The sequence below is a fragment of the Lissotriton vulgaris genome, chromosome 1_1, assembly GCF_964263255.1.
Source record: "Lissotriton vulgaris chromosome 1_1, aLisVul1.2, whole genome shotgun sequence".
Classification (NCBI taxonomy): Eukaryota; Metazoa; Chordata; class Amphibia; order Caudata; family Salamandridae; genus Lissotriton; species Lissotriton vulgaris.
This window is the reverse complement of record NC_141685.1, coordinates 1752714164-1752740330: the sequence shown is the minus strand read 5'-3', so window position 1 is coordinate 1752740330 and position 26167 is coordinate 1752714164. Positions and strand designations below refer to the sequence as shown.

At 47.1% G+C, this 26167-nt stretch overlaps 1 protein-coding gene across 3 annotated transcripts in view; it reads left to right on the top strand.

The window, feature by feature from the left end:
- RASSF3 (Ras association domain family member 3) overlaps positions 1-26167 on the top strand; it is a 627222-nt gene that overhangs the window by 289963 nt on the left and 311092 nt on the right. The window contains exon 1 of one of the 3 annotated variants that reach the window (XM_086919046.1): positions 6218-6480. The exons of the other annotated variants lie outside the window; for them this stretch is intronic. Within the exon in view, the coding sequence (XP_086775172.1) occupies positions 6411-6480 (70 nt within the window). The 5' untranslated portion in view covers positions 6218-6410. Of the gene's footprint in view, positions 1-6217; positions 6481-26167 lie in introns of those variants that run through there. 3 annotated transcript variants of the gene reach the window in all.

The window sequence follows — 26167 nt, the reverse complement described above, 5'->3', positions numbered from 1 at the left end:
ATACACCAGTTGGCCTGATGAATTCTAGTTTTGTGTGATCGAGGTCCCCCTGGTCGGTGGCAGAATAAGCCATTCCAAAAATGTCCTCATTCTGCCGTCCTCCTCATGCCTTCTAGCCTCATACTCTCTCGAAGTATGACACCTCAGTTTTTCAATAAGTTGGCCTTGTTCCTCATGCTCATCTCAGGTATTAACTTTGTTTTGGTCACAGAGCACTTCTCTCTCCAGATCTTGTTTGGACTTGTTCAACCTGTCAACTCCCTCTCAAGGGACCTTGTAATACCTACTGTCTTACCAATGCAGTATCCCCTTATTAATACTTTAGATCCTTCCCATTCTAAATGCACACTAGAGGAGATACCCTGGTTAGTCACAAACTATCATTTAATTGCTCTTCCCAGGGATTCACTACACAGATTATCTCCTTGTGACCCCCCCCCCCCCCGTAACTTCCAGGTGGGGATACGTTATTAACACCTTCTCAACTTTACTCATCAACAATGGGTTGTGGTCAGAGAGGGTCCTCCTCAGACAGTTCCAGATTACAAATAATTGACAGAAGTCTCTAGAACATAGCACCTTATTTAGACACATGGACAGCACAGATTCCTGAGGAAAAAAGCAAGTAGTCACTATCTTGACTGTGTTGAAATCTCCAGACATCTACTAAAACCCACTCCTCCACCTTTTTAACAAACCCACTTGAAGGCATTAGAATTATACAGCGATGGGGTCGAGCGATCTAATTCAATATCACTGATGCAATTAAAGACCTCACCCAAAACCATAGGGCAGTTAGTTGCCTGGTCCACTCGTGCTAAAAGAGAAGCAAGATATATCAACTGGTTGTGGTTAGGTGCATATATGCTTTCCAATAATATCTCAGAGCCATCCACCTTCCCTTTACCAGGAACAAACTGGCCCTCTTTATCTATCAGGACAAGCAAGGCCTTAAAGGGCACTCCAGGTCTGAATTATCTATGGGCTCCTCTAGCGTAAGAAGAGCACCCTGTGGCAAACACTGGTCCCCTCCATCTGTGCTGTAGATGGGCAGCTTCTTGTGTCGCAAGGTGTTTCCTGGAGGATTGCTGCGTATACCCCACATCATTTCAAATATGTATTCATTTTGTAGGGCTTAGCTGCCAACCCCATCCCTCTTCTGTTCCACGTGAGGAACTAGTGAGAGTCATTATTGGTACTTTGTCTCAGAATCTATCTATAATTGATAGTCTCTCCAATCCCGGGGAGTTCCTCATCACCCAGGGCACACACCCAGCCACAAACACTCGCCTATTAATCTTGCAATTAAAAATATAGAACACATTTTCAGCTGCACCGCCACCTCAAACAATACCGAACTTCTCCACCCCAGATCAAAGTAGCACCGGCTCTCCACCCAAACATTACAACTTCTGTAATCATGATATACCTTTGTCCTCTGTATCAGAGTAGGATGTTCACTGGGTGAACGTGCCATTATTTCAGAGTAACCAGCCTCTCTTCGTCAAGTGTCAGAATATGATAATGCTAACAGTACTTGGATAGGCACCACAGAGATCTGTTGAATAGTGGAACAGTAACACCCCCATCCATGAACACCTTGATCAGCTTAATCCTCAGGTACAAGGAGCTTCTGAGTAGTACTTCTGCTGTGGTTAACCCTCTCAAGGTCACTCCCACCCTACCCCACTCCTAGACCATCTGCCTTCCTAGGTGTGAGCTACGGTGGCCCATTTCTCCGAGTGACTGTGCCTCTTATTCTAAGTCCAAAATTGAAAGTTCAGAGGCTCCACTACTTTCCATGTCTGAATTTCGCTGGAGTTAATTTCCATTGCATATACCACAGCATCAGCTCTTTCCTTTTCAGTTTGATGCCACCAAAGTTTGATCATCTTTTTCTCCTTTTCTTATTCCTAGGGAATTTTTGTTTGCCCTACACATCTTCATCATTCCTGGCTTCCTGCATTTCTATCCAGATATGTCCCATAGCAGGCCTTGTCCAGATATGTTCCATCGCAGGCCTTGCCCAGATATGTTCCATCGCAGGCCTTGTCCAGATATGTTCCATCGCAGGCCTTGTCCAGATATGTTCCATCACAGACCTTGTCTTGTCCAGATATGTTCCATCGCAGGTCTTGACCCTGCCACAGCTCTGGATGCTGCTCTCCCTTCGTCCAGCTGCCGATTCACCAGGCTGCACCACTTACAGATGTTTTGTTCCATCAGGTAGTGGCCGGTGCATCAATTGCTGTGAATGGCCTCCCTGCTTCACCTGGCAGTGTCCCCCCAGCCACAGCTCAGGAACACCGTCATTCAAGGCTGGCCTGCTTCACCACATCCATGCTCCGTGGACCCCATTTACCCTCCTGGGCTCGGGCACTGCCCTTGTAATTGGACAAAAAATGGCATATGGGGCTCTTCTCACTCCCCTCTGCCTTTGATCCAGGTTACCCTGGATCCAGTTGAATGAAATGGGTCTATGAGTGCCCCGGTTTATTTGAAAGGAGCAATGGTTCAGGCCCAGACCTCAGCCCAGCACGGCTTACTTCATGCCAGGTTGCCTTGGTCCCCACCCCTCACTGTCTATATAGCTTGGAAGCCATATAAACTTATGATGTTGTCTAAGAACATCCGAATGTCGGTGTGTGTCAGACCTTGGGCCTAGATTTAGAGTTTAGAGGAGAGGGTACTTCATGGCAGACATGTCAGTGTTGGATTGACAGCGGATTCCGTCGCTGAGTGAGTGCTCCGACGGCCAGACCGAGTATGGGCTGTTAGAGTTTGGGTGATTCGCCCTCCCACTTGATTTAGAGTGGGCAATCGAATAGCCAGTTTTCACTGTCCCTCACTGCCGGTGAGGGAGAGTTAAAACGTTTAACCCCTTGCGTGCGGGGCGTATTCCCCGCCTGTGCTGACTCCGCCTTGCGCGGGCGGAGTCATGACGGAACGGTTCCGTCATCAGCACAGCTCAACCGATGCTGATGACGGAACCGTTCCGTCATCAGCATGGAAGGGGTTAAATCCTTCCACATCACGGGAGATATGGGAGACGTTTTTTAAAAACAAGCTCCCACTTTGGGAGTTTGTTTTTAAAAAACAAAACACGTTAAAATGTTGACGAATGCCCGTCAATTTAAGGGAACCATAAGAAATCGTCATGACAATGGCTCATTCCAATGACTCGAGATGTCTGCGGGTAGGGTGACCAACCGTCCGTAAATTTCATGGACAGTCCGTAATTTGGACCTCGCGTCCATTGTCCGTGAGGAAACCTTTTACGGGCGCCTGTTTTCCGTAATTTTGGCCATCACAGGGAGCACCACTGCTCCCCTGTGAGAGGCCTCACCTTCCGGATGGGGCGCGCCTCGCGCTCCTCCTTGAGCTAAAGAGCAGCCACTCCCCGTTCATTGTCATTCTGCATGGGGCTGATGATTGCCACATACAGAATGTCAATGGGGCAGTCTGGGCTGGTAAATCATGTGGCGGCCTCCTCATGCCTAGTTGTACAGCAGGGTGTTCTGTAAAATAAAAGGCAAAACGCTAATGCTGCAACTTTAGCAACGTAAGAAAACAGTTTATATAAAGAAGCCTGTAAAATAAGTTAAAAAGAACGGGTTATCGTTCTTTCACTGTCTCATCATTGTTTAACTGAAGTATTTTCAATATTATATCCAACAAAGCCATAGTTGCTGCTTTTTATTTTATTTTAAGCAACTAACAACCATTGACAAAGCCAATAGTCCTGGTTTTTGTTGGTGTAATGATACTTGCTGTATTATATATCTGGATGCAATGATAGAACCAACATAATACCAGTCGGGCGGAACACTACACTAGCGCTGATTTTTAGCCTAGGTGTTTTAAGCTACGCCCTTAATTACATCGAACACCCCCTTTGAAGAGACCCCCCAGTTTTTTTACACCACTTCAAGCCCTGGAAACAACACCATGTCACAGTCACCTCACATCCTGGCACTGTGCATCATGTGTGACTCATGACTTCTACGTTTTCAGACTGCCTATGTGCAGGGGCATAGTGAACTTTCCCCCACCCCTTGCTTTAGGAACTACAGCAAGGTGAAGTTTTTGAAGGGCCTCTTCTGTCTGCAACTCTGTAGACAAAAGCTCAGCTCATAATGTGAAAAGGTGGGTGAGTAAATAAGTGAAGGAATGTGTGAATGGCTGGATGGATGACTGAAAGGATGAATGGATGAATGAAAGGGTGAATAAATAGATAAAAGAAAGGATGGATGGATGAGTAGAAGTATGGATGAGGGAAAAGGTAAATAGATGGATGCATGGGTGGAAGGGTAGATGGATGGGTAAAAGGGTGGATGGGTGTAGGAAAGGATGGATGGATGAGTGAAAGCTTAGATGATGGGCGAGTGAATGGGTGGATAGATCAGTGAAAGGATGGATCGATTGAATTAATAAGTGAAATGGTGAATGTATGGATGGATGAGTGAATTGGGTAGATGGACAAAAGGATGAATAGATGAGTGAAGAAGTGAAAGGGTGGATGGATGAGAGAACGGATGGATGGATGAGTGAAAGGATGGATGAGTAATAGGATCAATGGATGGAATAAATGAATGGATGAGTAGATGGATGGGTGGATGATGGATGGATGGATGGATAAGTGAAAGGGGGATGGAGAGAGAAAGGGAGGATGAATCACTGAAAGGGTGAATGGGTGGAAGGATAAGTGACTGGGTGGATGGATGAGTGAATAGATGGATGGGTGAAAGAGTGGATGGATGACTGTACGGATGGATGGGGTGAAAGGGTGGATAGATGAATAATGGATGGATGACTGAAAGGGTGGATGGAGGGATGGATGAGTGTAATGATGGATGGAAGGAGATATGGTGGATAGGTTTGCAAATGGTTGAATATGTTTGGATATAAATGGGCACATAGATGAAAGGACAGAATGAATGGTGAAAGACTGAATAATAGATAAAATAATGATTACACCTTGTAGCACCCATTATCTTAAGTAGCATTTCCTATACATTGACTTTCACGTTAATATGAGTCATTGTCTCTATATAATGTGTGTGATGTAACGCATTCCGACACCCTGCCCTACATAATTGGGATGAGTAACACTATAGGAGAAATTAAATACACATGAGAGACGGTGTAAGTGAAGATGAGGGGCACCATTGAAGGGTGATAGCAAGGCAGGACTGGCCTGTCCGGGCATAGGGTGTTTCCCTGGGAGGCTGGAAAGGGGGGGGTGCGGTTTTGTTACTGGGGGCTGGCACTGCAAAGTTCCTTATATATCCAGTAGTTTTCAATCAACAATAAAAGCGGCTTCACTTATATTCAGGTGTGGTTCACCATTGTCTGGTGATTAATGTACCTGCTGGAGCGAGATGCGAATTTTGAATTGTCTAAGGCAGCAAGCTGCAGCCATACTGAAAAACCGTGAAGTGCACGATTGTCTCCACCTAATATTAACCTATTTTGACTTGTACATAGATGGTTGTCTATTTACTTACATATATACAATTGCGCGACCACCTCTGACATATCTGTAAAAGGTACCTTTTGTCCCGAAGTTTTGTCCTGAATTTTGACCTTTTGTCCTGAATTTTTGTCCTGAATTTTGACCCTTTGTCCTGAATTTTTACACTCACCGTCCTGAATTTGCACCTATGCCAGTTGGTCACCCTATCTGCGGGGCTGACGGACATCTCTAAATGCGGAGGACGGGTACTCCGTCAAGATGACGGAGTATGTTACTCTGCACTCTAAATTAGGGCATTTGCTCTTAAACAGAACAGCCAGATATTAAGTGGTTAACTGATAATAGACTGTGCACAAAAGATGATCTGCTTTTGTGATCGCCTAAGACACCCGCCGAAGAAAAAGCAAGCGTGGGGCAGATCAGGAACGTGTTCTGGATAAACTGATGGGAATCAATCAGTTGTAAAAGTTTCAATGGCTGCTCTTGGAAATAGTATTTACATTGATTCCTGCCTCTGATAATAAGATGACATATTTTAGGCGGCCTTTCGGTGGCTTGTGGCACCCTACACATCGCACATAGTAAGCAATAAATAGCATCCTGCTGAACGCGCTCTTTCTGTAGTCAATACTACATGCGGCACGTGCACCTGCACCGAGGCGCGTGGCGGTGCCCCTTTAAATATCCCCCGCGCGCCGCTGTGGCTGTGCTCTGCTCTGTCTGGCTTCTGCTGCTGTATTTGAAAGTCAAATCCTGGCCGCCGCTCCGCCGCGCGGTGGAGGTGAGCACTGCTGGCGCCGGCCGGCAGAGATGGAAGCGAGACCAAGCCCCTAGGCCGTGGCCGTCTGCCCGCGTGCAGTGACCCACGCCCGGGGCGCGCGCTGACTGCAGCACCGGGGGGCAGCGGCCCGCCGCGGCGCGGCGCGAGCCTGGCATGGGCACAGCCATCTACAAGCTGTCCAGCAAGATCAAGTTCCAGGTGAAGAAAGGCAAGGCTGGACCAGGTACGGGGGACTGATTCTGGAGGGGGGTGGGGGGCAATGCCATCTTCATCTCAGCTACACTGCTGACCATAAAGACGCCTCATGGACATAGCTGTTTAAGAGGCATATCCTATGTATGGTGGGTAGTATAAAAACAAACAATAATATTAATGATAACAAGAACACTAATATTGTTATTAATAACAATTATATTTGTTGTTATTATTATTTTTCGTATTACAGTTTTTTATTGTTAATAATATTTATATTATTATTACTAGTAATAATGTATTGTAATCATAATAATCGATGAGGCCAACTTACTGTTCCTTTTTGTAACAAGTCAATTGCGGCCTAAGCATTTGGGCTGGATTTACACTGTAAAGAACTGGTATTTCTATTAAGAGTGCAGGCCAGTCTGCCACACTCTGCATGAAGGCGCACAGAGGATGCATTATTTTCACACTGTAGTATTCTGAAGGCGTGATGAAGAGTCTGGGTTTTCCAGCTTGCAGCTTCATGCCTGTGGACTGCAGCTGGCCCTCCTCAGGGCTGCACCCCCTGCACTCCCAGCCGATAGAGTCCTTTATGCAAATGGGATATTGTCAGCAATGCAAATCTGGGGAGCGAGTGGATGCGCCAATGGGCAGCGAGCGCGGCCCGCGGATGTGGGAGCCCTTCTCAGTGAATCAGGTCCCTGTCTGCAGGGTGTGGACCCATGACCGCCCCTCCCGGGGACCGGCGCGTGGGTGGCAGTGGTGGCCGGGCACTGGAAACTTCATGGCTAGTCTTCTGAGGCGCCCAGTAGGAGTGCCCATTGTCTCAGAGCACACAGCCTCTTTTCAGCCCCACAGGCGGTGCACTCAGATGCCTCTGAAGACGTCATCACATATCTTTTCATGCATTTTACAGATAAATATACCATTTTGGCAGAATGTTTTATTACTTTTTCTTCTTCATGCGTAGATTTGCAGTGACGAGGGTGTGTGTCCCTGCTTTTCCCTGAGATGTTCTGGAGGCAGCTTGGGAGTCTGCCTGGAAAATAGATTATGATATTACCGAGGGAGTAACTATTGACTAGGATGAATTATACATGAGAGGAAACAAATCAGCCCGAGACACAAAGTATGCTCTCTGATGTCATCACTTTTCTACTTTCTCTGCAGATTAAACAAGTCTGACCTCTTTACTTGGATGTTCAGGTTTGCCGGCTGCAGGGTGGGCTCAGCGTGAACGCCTTGTACTATCTGCAAACGGATTTCAAGGTTAAGAGGTGCCCCCTGTACTTGCCACGGATTCCAACAGATATACCCTCTCCCAGGCTCTCTAGTGCCCTTGTTGAACAATAAATATACGAACAGAGGCTCCTGGCACACACGCTGTGAGTGCTGGAAGTGCTAGGCGCTGGCCTGGGCCACTGGAATTATGCGGCAGCGGAGGGGCAAATTATGCAACAGAGTTGCCAAAATTGTTCAACAAGAAAAGGCAGATTATGCGGCATAATGCCACACATTTGTGATAGTATTTCTGCCTTTTTACTCGTTTTTACACTTGTTAATGCTGTATGGGCAAAGTTTGCACCTCAGTACCGGTTTAACAACCAAACATATCAGTTAAGCAACAGAGAGGTGACCAGTCATCCTTTGCAAAGGGCTTTCCACTGAGCTGCAACACGTGTCTCTGCGTTTTTAGTAACTTTTGAGCCGTTTGGGCTAGAAACAAAACATTTTTTTGTTTATACCTGCAGATTATGCAGCAGATGATTGATTAACTGGCAAATGTGGCAAATATATAATTGTGCAAAAACACAGTGGACGCACAATAGCATGATTCCATGACCCTGGCTCTAACTTTGCAAGCTTTAAATCCAAGTATGGTGCTACCAAAAAAAGGAGGTAATTTCATTGACCGAACAGTCAGGGCCCTGCGCTTGAGCAGACTCGCCCACCCCCAGCCAAACCCTTCTGCTTTCTCGCAGTGCGAGAAGCAGAACAATAAAATGGTATTTATAATACCATTTAATATTTCTGCTCCTCACACTGCTAACACTCATCGGCCCACATGGAGGAGGCGCCTCTTGATTACAGCAGGGTGGGGGGACACTGGGTCGAGGGGGTGCTTCAGGAGAAAGAGAGAGGAAAGAGGGAGAAGGAGAAGTAGGTAGGAGAGCGAGGAGGAAGGGAGCTGGGCTGATTTGAACAATATTGCCAGGGCTGCTTTGGATTCCTAGTCTGGCCCCGATTCCACGTCCCGCAGTTCTGCAAATCTGTGGACCTGGAAATATCGGGGCTGAAAACTCCAGACCTGATCATTCCAGGCCCAGAGACACCAGACCCTGTTAAAAGCTGCAGGGGCAGAGGGCAGGATCCCAGCCCAGCCCCAGCCAACCTCTGTTGCAGCATGAGGGGAGCAGGCAGTGCTGCCGTGGACAGGCACTAGCCTAGCATCACCACCTGCCTGTTTACCCCACAACCACCAACAGCCCTCCTGATGACAGGTCTGCCTGCTCTGAGCAGGTGGAAAAAGTCATCAGTTTTCTTTCCAAAATCTTGGGAAAACACATGGAAAAATACCTGGTATCTCTAGGTTCATGTAGTTATTCCTATTTCTGGGGCGAAAACTCATAATCCAGATCTTAATGCCAAATGGAGGCATGCCCTCTAGAAGATCTTCTAGACTTTAAGAAGGTCTGGACACAGCTTTTTAAGAATGTAAAAATGTCCTTGCAAGAAAAGTAGTGATACACTGGTTAGGCTGAAATAAATAGGTAATTCCAGGTAAAGGTATCAATTACGAGAGGGTTTCTCATTGCATGTATTACTTTAAGCAACACAAGTTTGTCCAAGCATAGCCCAATGCATCTTCATCTCCCCATGTACTGCCATATTTATGCTAAGTGCTGACTCACCTGTCCAGGCACCGCCTCATATTCTGGCTGAATACCCACATGCCCAGGTCCTCCCGCTCTCTGTTCAAGTCCATCGCGCTTTGCCAAGACAAACCCTCTCATACCCTGAACATCAGTCGCAGACATACAAGTTCTACTGCCCAATTGCAGTCATCTTATGCCAAGTGCAGCAGCGGATGCCCATGTGCTGCCCTTAATATGGCAGGTGCAGCCTTATATGCCCAGGTGCTGCTATCCTGTCACATTCACAGATGCCATTTTGTATGCCCAGGTACATCTTCAATGCGTATAGGAAACAGGGACTCGACTGATTTTGGATGGATTTAGTTCCTTGAAAAGATCTACAATATGAATACTTCCACAAAATATTGGGTAACCTATTGTGGAATTGCCATTGTGATTAAAAACACTCTGCAATCAGTGAACCTCCCTCTGTCACTGACAGTCTCAGAATGAAAGATTCTCTGCAGGGGATCCTTCCAGACACATGCAGGCGTCATTGTTGGGCGGATCAGCACTCCCCACACACTACAGTATGGATGGAGGGGCACCTTTCGATGACCTTCATAACTAGGTCGAAGCATGGGGCTCAGCCTTCTGGAGGGTGAACCTCACTATAAAGGAGGCATTGCCTCATTTGGGTAAGCAACTACTTTCCGCAAAATTCAGCAACAATGTATTTGTTGCTTCATTTTATACATCATACTTTTTAAAAGAAGGGCAAACTGCTTTTACATTGCCATAATATCTTTTTAAAAAACTGCAAAAATTCAAACATAGAGAATTTTTATTTGGTTTACACTGATTTGTAATGATTGTAAGTACTTATTGCTGATGAATTAGTGAAAGAGTTCATGTTTGTGACACTTGGTGCGAAGTTCAAAGATTTCACTGCAACTAAGTTTCAGAGATGCAAAATACGCCATTTGCAATTGGAGTGGAGAAACGTTCATGGTTTTGGGAGGAAACAGGGGCAGCTCCAGTGTGAACACTCACAGGGTAGTGGGTATTCACAAACTGTTTGCAGGTTATTTCCTTTGCTACAAACATTTTACAAACTACTTACAGTGGAGAACGGGAGGAAATGCCTTCGTATTTCATGGAAATGCAGAAAAAAGACTTATCTATGGGACAAATATGTTCACAGTGGAGAAACTAAAGAGTTAAATTCGCGATTGTTTTACTCATGGAATGGGAAGAGTACATGTTTAGACGCGTGATTACTCCTGAAAATCAGCAACCGTTGTAGATTTCAAGCAATATTCTGTGATTCTTTGTGAACCCCCCACATGTAGCAATCTAAATCAAATGTAGGAGGAATCCTACAGGAATACCTTTCCTACTTTTGCAAGTAGGCTTTGTGAATCAGGCTGTGTGTATTCTCGTGATGGTGTTGGGACTTCGCCTTTGTGTGAAGGCTTGCACTATATGTTTCTTGTATGTAGATGGGCTTCAGCTTGTTAAAGTCATTCCTACAATCTAATGAATGAATGAGTGTATGTGGTTTTTGTGTAGCGCAAGCCTTGCTGAAAAGGCAATGGAGTTTTTACAGGAGTAAAGGTAAATATACAGTTGACAAATGACTGGAAGGGAAGCTGCGTTCTGGGAGCAAAAGTGGGCTCTTCTCTTACTGCGTTTTAATGTAGTGTGTCTTAAAGATGCGTTTCTTTAGCTCTTTCCTAAATTGGAGCAGGGTTGGATTGTCCTGGTGTATACAGGGGTGTCATTCCAGATCCTGAGTGAAATGAGGGAGAAGGCCTTATGTCTTGTTTTCAGGTTGAACCTACCAGACAGCACAGGTGCTCTGGTTGCAAAAGACCTATTGCCAGCTTGCCAAGATCTTACAGTGGACTAAAAGCCCAGCCTTGGTTTACAATTAATTGGCTTTATTGTCACTCTAATTTGATTGCTTCTTATTCAAAAGCTTGCTTGCCTTGTCCAGCTTGTGTTTGTCCAACTCCTGGAGCATTCCCTCTTTACTTGTGTCCTTCCACTGCTTAGTCTTGCCTACAAATGGTCATACTCAAACTGCACACTAACGCAAACCTCCTGCCCATCAGGAGCACAACACCGCTTCAAAACCATATAGTTGGCAAAGTGTATGAAATCCAACTGCAGTGTCACGCACCACACTGCATGCTCCCTTGCGACACACACATAATGTTAGCATAAATATAACACACCCTCCTGCGCACTATTTTGCATCATAAGGCATCACCCTCAGTTGGGACACTTGTACAAAGGACTATTAGACTCTGACAAAGTAAAAGACAACTGATCATCGCCAATCAAGAGAGAAACAAGTCCTCCCGCACTGCCACCCTCGCAGATAAAGCACCACAATGGTCTTCTTAGATCAGACTCACTTTAACTCACACTAGCTCTCAGAAAGCACTTGGAATCTAAACACTGTACTTATTCTCTATTAACCACCCACACAACCAAACAACAACAAAAACACAATCAATTCAGTGATTTTTCTCCTCCAGTCTGATTGAGCGCCTTCTCAGGTCCAGGTGCAGCTTCATATTGTGAGCATAGGAGCTCTGCCCCCATTATTTTCTCCCCCAAAGCAGGCCAAATTCAACATCATCTATAGGTGTTTGACACCTGTAAATGATATAAATCACACGCTTCCTGGTGGGGCCTTGACGTGGGTTGATGCGCATGAGCAGACATGCCTTTGTCTTAGGCTGACTGGAAGCATTTGCCAGTTGGGGACCTCACGACCCTGCAGTGCTTGATTTGTAAAAAACACAGAAGTGCCCGGGCTCTCGTTAGCAGGGCACTCTAGCTTGCATCACATATTGCCCCTGTCGTGCTGCCAATGATAGTAACAACACAAGTGTAACAATTCAGACCATTTCAATCCCCAAGCTATAAGAATGGCTTGGGTGCCAGGTAATAGTCAATTGAATGTTTAGTGAATGAATAATTAACTGTTGTTACGGTCACTTCTAAATTATCCAGACAGTGCCACCTTTTGGCAGACTCTCACAAGCGTTGTAGGTGCACCTATTACTTACTGGTAATTGTATTCCTCTGCGTCCTACTCTTGCTTATCTCTATTACGTAATGAGGCCCCACCCCTTCCACAACTCCTGTACACACCAAGCCGCTTAAGACACCGTTGCCTGACAACCGGGAGGGAGGGCCGTAACGGAGAAAAGCAGGAGTAGGACACGGAGTAATGCAATTACCGGCAAGTAATAGAACCATTACCTCCTCATACCTCTCGCTCATCTCCGTTACATAATGAGACATACTAATCCAAAAAAGATCAGGACAATTGTACAATTATCTGCCATGGGGAACTCAAACAAAAATGCATATCCAGGCCACACAAAAAGTAAAGACAGTCCAGTACCAACACGTGGAGCCAAACACCAAACACACTGAAGAAAGGAGACAGACAAGTCAACAAGTCAAGTCAACAAGTCGAGCGGGCACGTGGCACTGCCAGCAGAAAAACTCCAGCAATGACAGGAGGAACCACCCCACAGACAACAGAGTCCCACCCGGGGGACCCTGGAGAGCCCACAAAAGAAGTAGTAAAGATAAATGTAGAGGGTTTTTAGTGATTCAGGAAAAGGGGCGCTCTGCTCTATCTCGACGGCAATACTTGCTTGAAGGCTTTTTTCCAAGAAATCACAGTCACTGATCACTCATTATTTGGATTACTACTGACCAGATGGGTTGGAAGTATCACCGGCAGAGCATTTCAACGACACCTTCACGCTATATTTAAGCCCTGAGGAAGTCGCGTGAATACTCCAATTAGCGAAGAGATACGTGTCCGCTGATTTTTGTGTGTGTCGTTTTGAATAAACAACAATGGAAACACCGAAGATGGGATTTTGAGACTTTTGTGCTTTTGAACATTTATGAACTTTTACTAAATTGAAACCTTGCTCACGTGTGCCCGGGACTTTCTTTAACAGAAACCAGTAGTAAATCCCATGAGGAACACACCGCCTAAGGGAAAAGACAGACGACCCCTGAAAGATCCAGGAGACCAGACAAAGACTGAGCAGCAGACCCCCACAAAGGGACCGGAAACTCCATCCTGGAGGGACATCAGCACCTGGGACAGAGAAACGGAACACCGAACCACATGTAGTTGATTCTACCCCAAAGCCAGAAACGACCCAAATGCCAAGCATAAGAAGACCACCTGGCAGAACCCTTCCAGACACCAGTACAGAAGAGAAGAAAGAGGTCGAGAGACACTGCACAGGAAGCCACCAGGCACAACAGCCCAGTCCTCAACTGGTGATTCGCCAGATAGGGGACCAGGAGTCTCGGAAACCTCAGGGGAGACAGAACCAATGAAAGCTATCAAGCCAGACCTGCAGCATCAGATTGCTAACGCGGGCACTCGGGCAATGCCCGAGGGGCAGGTGCCAAGTTTCAACTGTGGGCTGCTTTTTGGAGCAGTCTGGGGGGCAGATTTGGGCGGTGTCGCTGTTGTTTGGATACAGTCAGAAGCCCAGTGGGTGCCTGAGTGGCCTTTCTGGAGGCAGAAGGGCGCTCATTACCTCACGTTAGACAATGACACCGCTGCCAACAGGCAGAGGTGTCATTGTCTTTCTCTCTCAGGGCTAGCCCATTAATGTATGCATACCTAGCAGTGCAGGGGGCCTGAGCAGAAGTGTCCGCACTTGTTTTCAGTCACCAGTGTAAACTAATCTGTGCATTTTTTGTATCTCCCACTCACCCAACCCCCTTCCTTCAAATAAAATTTCACTGAAGCAGTGTTTTGAGGACAGGTAATATGGAAATGTGGGCCACTTTATTTTTTTGTGTGCCCGGGCCGATTTTGAATCTCAATCCAACCCTGCAGACCTGCTATCGGGACCTGAAACAGTGGAAACCAGAAAGAGCTGGACCATGCCGGAGCTACCAGTCCAACATGGCCACCCACCGGAACCACACCACCGGAATAAAGGAAATGTAGGGAAGGGAAAAAGCGACCAACGGTCAAGGACACAGCAGTGCATCCAACCCCGAATCCAACAAATTGTGGCAAACACATGGGGAAAAAGGCAACCACCTCCAAATGGAGCTCGCCTGACCAGGAGTCGAACCAAGCTCCAGCAGATGCGAAAGAACCTGCAGAATCCATTATGAGGCCTGGCAATGGCACGCAATGCCCAGAACCAACCAGAACCAGGCCCTCACCAAACATGCGCAAGCCCGAAAGACAACCCGGTGGGACCACAGCGTCGTCACACAGAAATCAGATGACAGAAGAACCAGCACTGTCCGCACCAGTGAACAATACAGGGGAAGAGAAGCCCCCAAACTCCAACAGTCGTCCACACACGGGAAGAAGGAAAGCCCCCGCAGGTGAAGAAATACCCAGAGAGGAGCATATCGTGAAGGCATGCACCTTAGCAAACTAGCGTAGACACAGGCTCAGGAGATCACAGGGAAAAGTGCCGATGCCAGGTCAGCTGCGAGCACGGAATGGATGCCACCCAGTCTTGGAAGAGTGACACACCCAACGCAAGTCAAAACCCCCGACACATACACCAGCAGGAGTGGACATCCAGCCATCCACAGGCCTGACCCGAGGAAGCAGGAACAGAGTGGCGCCAATATGCACCTGGAAAGCCCAAGAGACGCAGGTCGATCAATAGGCCGCCCCTGCGAACACAGCCAGACCCACCGAGGCTGGAGGAAGACACGGCAGACCTCCGGGCCGGTGAACTCGGTCCTTGGCATGACAGGCCGTGCCCAACCCTAGCCGGAGGAGGGCACCGGAGATCTCCGGCCGGGGGACACACCACCAGAGAAAAGAAAACAAATCAACCGCAAGGAGTGCCCCGAGACACACAGCACTCCCAGAAATATGCATATGGAGACAGCTGAACGCGCGCAGCGCTATGCAACCCCCGCGTCCTCCTATCTGAGCGACAGACACAGCACCGCACTGAAGTGCCCCCCAAGTCCCTGAACTCCCGTAGACCAAGGAGTCCTGCTGAGGCAGCCCCTTACCCGCACTTCCAGGCCACACCAGAATCAGACCACCGCTTTGACGTGTGCATACCAGCGGACGCCGTGCCGCCTCTCCCATGAAAGAGGAATTGCAGACGTGCAGAAAAAATCCTCGATCCAGCCTTGAAAGACGCAGCCAAAGTAAATGAGCCGGCAAAAAGAAAGAGCCAACCCTTCAAAGTAACCCGGGCTGGAGCAAGCGCACCGCCCGCACCAGTCAGTGTCTACAGACACAAGAGAACAAGAGTTGTGGAGGGGTGGGGCTTTTATTATATTGGTAGGGGGTGCATCCACGAGGCACAGCGGCCTCATTATGTAACCAAGATAAACGAGAGGGACAAAGAGGTAATGACAATTAAGTGCAGGTGCCAAGCACCAGAAACCACTGGCTCAAATTAAGCATTGCAGCCCTGAGGCCTGTGAGGTCATCAGTCCGGCAAAGGCATTGTCTCCCAAACTAATATCCACCCCCTGACCATGTGGAGCTAAAATTAGCCCCGGGCGCTTCGGGTTCAAGCCTGCAGCACCTGGGGCTTCCCGTCAATCAGGGACTGGAGCGGTTTCGTCACCACACCCTTTCACCCCTCGTCACAGGGTCGGGAGGGGTCAGCCTCCGACCCTATGACGACTGGTGTAAAGGTGGAGTTGGGGGCTGCAGGTGGGAAGCAAGGAGCTCGTGTCTGCGCAGTGTATCAGCGCAGACTCGTGTTTTTTGCTTCTCGCGCTGCCCTTGAAAAACCACGGGTACCCACTCCCCTCCCCTTGGGCAGCACCCAAAGCGTTGTAAGAAGAACATATTTTTATTCAGCGTTTTCTAACGAGACCTTTTAATTCCGTGCTGCTATAAATAGCAAACACTATTTGCCAACCACATGCCACACTTTTAATTCATCCCGGGAAGATGAAAGGCGGAGTCAACCGGCAGGCATTTGAACTTTTGACTCATTAAATACTAGCTGGTTTCTGCAGCAGCTTCATCGGACTATTTTACTTATAAGACTTACAAGAGGGTGACATAATAGTTCCAGCAGTTGTCTTAATAAAATTGTTGCCTATAACTTGCCTGTGAAAATTGTTCATCCTTAGTGCAGTGAGTGTGCATGGATTGCACAGTGTATTCATGGAACAGGGGTGTGTGCAGGGAGAGCCCTGTAGTCCTTGCTCTGTATAAAACAATGGGGTAACATGATGCACAGAGGCGGAACCTGCTTGAACTTAATTTGATCACAGATGAGAAGGAGCGTGCTAGAGTCTGTAGGCATATGGAGTGAGCTGCAAAGTGTTCTGTGTGAGTGGGTGAATGAGTATGTGAGTGACTTACAGAGTGGGCTGGATAGATGAGTGAAAGCTAGGTGTGTGAGTGGGATCCATGTGATTGTGATCATTTTTCCACACAGGATACATTACATTTTACCATGTTTTGTGAACAATATGCACAGATTAGGAAAAAATATTTGTTACCTATTCTGAGGGAGGCAGGCTTCATACAGGTTAGGCCAGCGCTTCTGTTTTTGCAACTTTTATCCAGTGCACGTGTAACATTTCATGTAGCAAGTTTTCTAGTTGCGGGTGTTCGTATTAACAAGAAGCGTTTTAATTTACGGCACAGCCCTATTACGATTTAATCATGTTAGTGGAGTTGGTGCCTTCTTAATTTTGGAGCTAACTGCCAAACGGAAGTTTTTAAAATGTTTTACTGAATTCATGAGATATGCTCATTTTAACCCTGATATGCTATTTATATTTATTCCTTACTTTTGTAATTGGATGTACTGTTGTATAGTATTTGTTGTGATTATCTGTGTTTTGTGTCTTTTTTTGATTTTTATTAATCGAATAAAAGTGATTGACTGACTGAGTGGGATGAGTGAGTTTGAGGGGAGTGAGCAAGTATATGGTATAGGTAGGTAGTGGGATAAGTAGGTGAGCGAGTGAGAGGAATAGGTGACCCAGGGAGTCAGTGGGATATGTAGGTGTTATATGCTGCAACCTAAGAATAACACACCTCCTAAAGCCTCTCTATTCACTCCACAAACACTTACATGAGCTGACCTTAATGATCATAGTTAACGCCTTTTAGTTTACCACAAAAATAGCATTCAGCACCCATGGCAATGGGCTATAAAGAATACCTCGATTCAGAAAAGGGGGTGGTGATGAACAGAGTGTCTGAATTAAGCAGACCACTCTTACCCAGTCCAAAGATCAGGGCTTGATCCATCACCGTTTTTCAGCTCACTGCACCATCCCAGAACTTGGCTATATGCAAATTAGTCTGACCCTGGCCCAGTGCATCATGGGAACAGGGCAGACCAAACTACCAAGCCAATTCTTATACTGGGAAGGAAACAAGCTACCGGGGACCGGTTTCTGGCATTTCAGCCGTCTTCGGCCCGGCTTGCTTGAATCCTGATGGTGCAATGAGCAAGGGACTCACATCTGAGTATACCCTTCCACGCTTATGGTGGACAAAAATGATTCAGAAAAGGGGGTGGTGATGAACAGAGTGTCTGAATTAAGCAGACCACTCTTACCCAGTCCAAAAATCAGGGCTTGATCCATCACCGTTTTTCAGCTCACTGCACCATCCCAGCTCAGAACTTGGCTATATGCAAATTAGTCTGACCCTGGCCCAGTGCATCATGGGAACAGGGCAGACCAAACTACCAAGCCAATTCTTATACTGGGAAGGAAACAAGCTACCGGGGACCGGTTTCTGGCATTTCAGCCGTCTTCGGCCCGGCTTGCTTGAATCCTGATGGTGCAATGAGCTAGGGACTCACATCTGAGTATACCCTTCCACGCTTATGGTGGACAAAAATGATTCAGAAAAGGGGGTGGTGATGAACAGAGTGTCTGAATTAAGCAGACCACTCTTACCCAGTCCAAAGATCAGGGCTTGATCCATCACCGTTTTTCAGCTCACTGCACCATCCCAGCTCAGAACTTGGCTATATGCAAATTAGTCTGACCCTGGCCCAGTGCATCATGGGAACAGGGCAGACCAAACTACCAAGCCAATTCTTATACTGGGAAGGAAACAAGCTACCGTGGACCGGTTTCTGGCATTTCAGCCGTCTTCGGCCCGGCTTGCTTGAATCCTGATGGTGCAATGAGCTAGGGACTCACATCTGAGTATACCCTTCCACGCTTATGGTGGACAAAAATGATTCAGAAAAGGGGGTGGTGATGAACAGAGTGTCTGAATTAAGCAGACCACTCTTACCCAGTCCAAAGATCAGGGCTTGATCCATCATCCATCAGCCCTGATCTTTGGACTGGGTAAGAGTGGTCTGCTTAATTCAGACACTCTGTTCATCACCACCCCCTTTTTTCTGAATCGTTTTTGGCCACTAAAGGTGTGGCAGGGTATACTCAGACATGAGTCCCTTTCTCACTGCACCATCAGGATACAAGCAAGCCGGGCCGAAGACGGCTGAAATGCCAGAAACCGGTCCCCGGTAGCTTGTCTCCATTCTGGTGAAGAATTGGCTTGGTAGTTTAGTCTGCCCTTTTCCCATGATGCACTGGGCCAGGGACAGACTGATTTGCATATAGCCAGGTTCTGAGCTGGGATGGTGCAGTGAGATAAATAACGGTGATGGATCAAGCCCTGATCTTTGGACTGGGTAAGAGTGGTCTGCTTAATTCAGACACTCTGTTCATCACCACCCCCTTTTCTGAATCGTTTTTGGCCACTATAGGTGTGGCAGGGTATACTCAGACATGAGTCCCTTTCTCACTGCACCATCAGGATACAAGCAAGCCGGGCCGAAGACGGCTGAAATGCCAGAAACCGGTACCCGGTAGGATGTCTCCTTTCTGGTGAAGAATTGGCTTGGTAGTTTAGTCTGCCCTGTTCCCATGATGCACTGGGCCAGGGACAGACTGATTTGCATATAGCCAGGTTCTGAGCTGGGATGGTGCAGTGAGATAAATAACGGTGATGGATCAAGCCCTGATTTTTGGACTGGGTAAGAGTGGTCTGCTTAATTCAGACACTCTGTTCATCACCACCCCCTTTTCTGAATCGTTTTTGGCCACTATAGGTGTGGCAGGGTATACTCAGACATGAGTCCCTTTCTCACTGCACCATCAGGATACAAGCAAGCCGGGCCGAAGACGGCTGAAATGCCAGAAACTGGTCCCCGGTAGCTTGTCTCCTTTCTGGTGAAGAATTGGCTTGGTAGTTTAGTCTGCCCTGTTCCCATGATGCACTGGGCCAGGGACAGACTGATTTGCATATAGCCAGGTTCTGAGCTGGGATGGTGCAGTGAGATAAATAACGGTGATGGATCAAGCCCTGATCTTTGGACTGGGTAAGAGTGGTCTTCTTAATTCAGACACTCTTTTCATCACCACCCCCTTTTCTGAATGGTATAAAGAATACCTCTGCACTAGTATTTTTTTAATAATAATGAAGTATAGGACTCAGCCATTTGATGCTTCAGCTGCAGAGATCTGTGCACATGCTCGGTGGTCACGTGTTTAAGTGCAGGTGAGATAGTTCCACAGTAATATTCCCATTGCAGTTTTCAGTGTAAACCACATTATAGTTTATGATTCTGATGATGTAGATTATTGAGTTCACGTGCCACTTGCAAATACCCATGTGGAGCCTAAAAATTGTAGCTTTGAATCCAATCTGCATAACTTCAGTGAGGAAATTAACCTGGAGCATATGTGTCCGCATAGCTTGTAGATCACAGGTGCCGGGAATTGCCTTATTTGAAAATGAGGGTACCAACTTTTTTCAGCCAATTGCAAAATTTTAAATGGGAGAGTACTGGTACTTCTGAGTAGCAGCCAGTGCCCGGTGATGTTGTGTATATGCATTTCTTTACTCAAGCACTGCATCATATTTTGCTTCACAAAATATTGGAACAATAGTTGCAAGCTCCCAAGAAGAACACATCTTTTTGGCCTGTCATGTGTGCTCAAGCACATCTTTATGTTTAGATTTCCAAACAGCGATGTGGCGGGGACTCATTGTTCCAGTCATGGTCGATGGAGTTGTAAGGGTGCAAAGAGCTCTCGGACAAGTAGGGGAAATGAGCTTCTTAGCCCCCATTGACAGCCATAAAATGGGCCCACTCTTGGTGGCTGAGTAGGCCCAGTCTGACTGACCAGCTACCATTGACCTCAAAGTGTCAGTATGGCATGCAATAGCATGGAGGTAAAATAACTAATTTTCCAGAATTTTCGTAAGGGAGATCCCAGGCCCAAACCCTCTTGCCTGGTGCATGCAACCCTAGGGAGGTCTGGCTTTCTTTGCAAACCAGGAATTTTCTCAGATACAGAGAAAGCCCTGATCACAGCCACCAATGACATGAGGGCCTGCCTGGACCACGGCAAAACGGCAACCCTCATCTTTCTGGACCGGTCAGCTGCGTTCAACACTGTCTCCCATCACATCTTGATCAACAGACTCCACCACATCAGAATCCAGGGAGACGCCCGTCAAATGGATCACCTCTACCTCACCAGAAGAACTCAGAGAATCGGTCTCCCACTGTTCATCTCGGAACCCAAGAAGATCTGCGGCGTCCCCCAAAGATAGTCCCTCAGCCCAACCCTCTTTAACACTTTTTATGACCCCACTGACCAGCACCGTCAGATTACACGGATTTAACATCATCTCCTACGCCGACGACACCCAGCTCATCAGCTCACTGACAGAAGACCCTCCACCACCAAAGCCAACATCCACAGATTTATGATGAACATCGCCAAATGGACGAATGACAACGTCTAAAGCACAACACAGACAAGATGGTAGTCCTCATGTTTAGGAACAACACCTCTTTATGCAATGATGCATGGTGGCCTGCTGAACCCGGCCCATCCCCACCCGACAGACTTCACCCGTAATCTCAGCATCATCTTGGACAGTAAGCTTTCCATTGTGAAACAGGTAAACACAGTCTCATCCGTCTGCTTCCACACCCTACTCATGCTCTGCAAAATCTTTAAGTGGCTCCCCATCAACACCAAACGGACTGTCATGCAGCCCTCGTCGCCAGCAGGCTGGACTACGGGAACTCACTTTATGTAGGAATCACTCCATGCCTCCTAAAAAGACTAAAGATAATACAAAATTCAGCGGCCAGACTCATCCTCAACCTCCCCAGACGTTCCAAAATCGCACCCCACCTCAGGAAGCTACAGTGGCTCTCAATACAGAAGAGATGCCAGTTCAAGATGTTGACTAAGCATGGGCGAATTTTGCGAATCTGGCATTCGTGAATTTTGCAAATTTGCGAACTCGCAATCCGCAAAATCCGCAAATTCTCGCAAATTTGCGGATTTTTTTTTGTGTTCGCAAGGATTTCTGCCAGTTCGCAAGGATTTCTGCCAGTTCGCGAGGGTTTTGTACCAGTTCGCAATTGCGAACTTACATGTCGGCTCGCAACGGTCACGATTATGTTGTTTCTACGTCTGGTTCATCATCACAGGTTCCCAGAACCCTCTGTTTCACCCCTGCCACCCTCTGTTTTACCCATTCCATCCTCTGGTGCATCAATGCCACCCTCTGGTTCATCATCACTGTAGATTATGGAGGGGAAAAGCAAGCACACCTGCCTGCTTCAACTGACATGAATTAATTTGGGGTTGATTTATTAATGTGTCACTGTTTTAAAATTCCAGTCTGGCACCTGCTTCCTTATCTGTAATTTGCTTTCTGCTGCAGTGCAATTTTTTTTTCCAGGACCTTTGTGGCCTACTTGTAGCTATTCTATGAGCCTGCTGTGAGGGTCAGAGCAGGGTCATATAATTGTTGCAACTAGCAACTGAACTCTGGAGGGGCCCTTGTCAGGAAGCACTACAGGGAATGGTTACTAATGATGAGTTTGAACTTTTGAACCTGCTGAATGCTTTTTTTTGTTCGCAAGCATTTCTGCCAGTTCGCAAGGATTTCTGCCAGTTCGCGAGGGTTTTGTACCAGTTCGCAATTGCGAACTTACATGTCGGCTCGCAACGGTCACGATTATGTTGTTTCTACGTCTGGTTCATCATCACAGGTTCCCAGAACCCTCTGTTTCACCCCTGCCACCCTCTGTTTTACCCATGCCATCCTCTGGTGCATCAATGCCACCCTCTGGTTCATCATCACTGTAGATTATGGGGGGAAAAGCAAGCACACCTGCCTGCTTCAACTGACATGAATTAATTTGGGGTTGATTTATTAATGAGTCACTGTTTTAAAATTCCAGTCTGGCACCTGCTTCCTTATCTGTAATTTGCTTTCTGTTGCAGTGCAATTTTTTTTTCCAGGACCTTTGTGGCCTACTTGTAGCTATTCTATGAGCCTGCTGTGAGGGTCAGAGCAGGGTCATATAATTGTTGCAACTAGCAACTGAACTCTGGAGGGGCCCTTGTCAGGAAGCACTACAGGGAATGGTTACTAATGATGAGTTTGAACTTTTGAACCTGCTGAATGCTTTTTTTGTGTTTGCAAGGATTTCTGCCAGTTCGCAAGGATTTCTGCCAGTTCGCAAGGATTTCTGCCAGTTCGCGAGGGTTTTGTACCAGTTCGCAATTGCGAACTTACACCGCACGCAGCAAAAAATCCGCTGCGTGCGAATTTGCGGATTTTGCGGGAAATTCGCGGATCTCGCGGATTGCGAATTTACCGAAAATCCGCAAAATCCGCGAGCGTAACGGATTTTCCGCCCATGCTTAATGTTGACCCACATGTACAAAGCCCTGCACAATGAAAGACCAGCCTACATCAACAGATGCTTAACCTTCCACAAACCAGAAAGCTACAATCCGCATCCCTCTTCTTTGCGGAAACCATGCGCATCCGCCGAAGCAACAGCGGAGAATGCTTCATCTCACACCTGGTGGCAAAGCTTAGAGCGACATTCCTCTGCACCTCAGGACCACCCCTGTAAACAGTTCGGCCGCCCCCCCTCCTCTCCCCTGGTGGGGCCGGCCAAGCAGTGTGCCAGGGCCGGTTTTGGTTCTCCGTCCGGCCCTGGGGCAGACGGTATGGAGGATTGCAAGCAGATATTCAATTAAAGGTGAGCCCTTGCCTGGGCAGGGTGGAGGACAGGAACCTGTGTTGTAGGTGACTGTATGGCCCTGATAGATGGTCCCCAGCAATCAGAGGGCAGTCACTGCCTTACAGGGATTTGTGGGGCCGGACTCAGGGAAAGGAATCCACACATACCTTTTAGCTACCACTTTCAATAGAAGCAACGCTACCTAACCCTTCCAGTTAAATTGTTCGGACTTCTTTGGACTCGCTCTAGCAAGGCGACACATTGTCCCCGAAAAGTTCCCGTACATTTACTTAAAGGGGTTGCCGTTGCAGTTTTTACGTATTAATTGAGAATCTGGCCATCAATCACTGAATCAGGTGTTTGCTTTTACCTAATTTTTATTTTTATGATGAATTTCTATGAATATTGTATGGTGGATGTGGTTATATGGAGAAGGGCAATAAACAATGTGTTCATTGGCAGACCGTGCTTGCAGGCCCAAACCATTTGGACCAGCAAGTGAGAGGGTTTTACTTTACATCTGTGACAGACCTCTGCACCGTCTTCGGTGATCAGGCATGAGATCTGATAAATGAGTATGTCTTTTGTCTTTCGCAGAGACTTCAAGTCAAGTTATTTTTAGTCATGTGCACCCAAGGCATTATCAGTAACTGTCATTAAAGCCAGTACACAAAGCTCCTTTTTCTAACGTGAATCTTTCATTGTTGAACTGCATGCTTCGTCGTGTGTGTGGTGAAATACAACCTCTGGTTATATTATTATTCTACAGACAATTCTTGCACACACCACAGATATCATAGTTTTGGATTACAAAATGAAGTTATGAATCTTAACTGAAACTGGAGAGCCCCAACTAACGTGTCTTACAATCTGCACCTCTATACATAAGTGGGATGATCTCTTCTTAGCTCCTCCCCCACGCCCTTCACCCTGAAGATCAGCTTTATTCTGCAATCTTACTCCAGTGCCAGTTAGCATTGGGCCTGATCTGATCAGCCTCACATCACAGCTCTTAGCACCAGCTCGATAAATGAATAGGATTTCACAAACAGTAACTGCAGGCCTGCCTCCATGTACGTCAGCAAACCTCTGCGTCTATTCCACCGAGATGTTGTTCCAGCTCAAATCCGTTTTTGGTAGCTTGCCGGTGAGCGCATGTAGACAATACAAAGGGGTGGCTGCTACTTAACAGGGGTGGCGGATGAAAAATAAAAAGGTAAAAAATCAATTGCATGCAGGCCAGCAGCCGCCTCTCGGACCTCTTTGGTCAACTGATTCAAAAAGCAGGAAGCACAAAGGCTCCCAGACTCCCCTAGCCAATCATATGCCTGCTGTCACTAGCATGACAACAGTGCTGTGATTGGTCTCGGCACCATGGTTTGGCGCTCAGACGGAGACTGGGAGTCTGTGCATGTTCTCCACCCAGGCTGAGCAATACAGCCTCGTGGAGAACATGCTAAGTGCGCATGACTGTTTGGCCAGCCCAAAATGGCCAGCCAAACTGTTACACGCACTTAAGAGAGTGCCCACCACTCCCCCCCGCTCTGGACAGCCCAGCTTCATCCCTCATCTAGACCTGAACAAGTACAGAAAAATAAAATAATAATACCATTGCTTTATTATCATTTTGTTTTTCCTTATTGATCTTCTCACAGAGCAGTCGGGTGATGCTCCTCAGCCTTAGTGGAGGAGCTGGTGTTGGCTTCTGGGTCAACTTATTAAGAGATGTCAGACTCAGCAGCAGCCCGTCCCCTGCCAAAGTGGCGAGCAGGTCAGAGGAGAGAACTGGGGGTGAGGAGCTTCGATGGACAAACTAATAATAAAAAAGAAACGTACCGGATTGCCTCTGTCGTCCACTCCATCGCACTCTTCCTCCTTTTGGGACAGGCTCCCAGACTGCACTGCACCAAATCATGATGCTGCAGGAAAGCAGCGTCAGGATTGGCCTTAGCACTGGGACTTTGTGCTCCCAGGCAGACTGGGAATCTGTGCCTGCTTTCAACAGCCGCAGCAACTCAGCTGGGGCTGGAGAAAGCGTCATTACGCATGAAGGTTTGGCCATCCTAAGACGCCCAGGCAAACCCCCTTGCTCAGTGAAGGGAGCGTTCCCCAAACCCCCACCACAGGGTCATCCCCCTGGACCTGCCCCCAAGGCTCGTCGGAGTCCTCGGGGCGGGTCCAGGGGGATTAAAATAAAATGATAATAAAATGGGTTTAAAACTTGTTTTATTATCGTTTTATATGCTGGTGGTGGCAAGGGGGCTGTGCTCCTCTGTCCTATTGGAGGAGCAGCTGCTGGTCATACGTCTGAAGATCTGTGTATAGGAAGAGAAAGTTGGCCAAACTTTTGCTGGAAATCTCAGGACGCTAAAGGAATAGAGACCAATATAAGCCTTCCTTGAATCCATTGCTGCCGGTTTGGAAGCAGAGTAGCATGTTGGATTGATATTTCCTGCAGTATAGAGAAAGAATTACAGGAAACAGATACGATTTGAGAGCAGCTGCTGTTTAAAAGCGTCCGCATCATGTATGGCTTTTTTCGATTTTAAGATAATGGACTGACACCGCTGAGTTGTCCCACACGCCACATACATTTGAAGCTTCGATCACAATATAAGATTTGAAGCAATGTTTCTGGACATCAGTTCCTGTGGAACAACTCCACACCACAATTAAGAGCCAAAATACCAAGTCCAAGTCCTGATGAGAATCCCTGATTTGTTTGGGGATCGAAACGCGTTGGCTTTGAGTATGGGGGACTGTTGATGGGGTGTGTCATGAGGAATGTTAA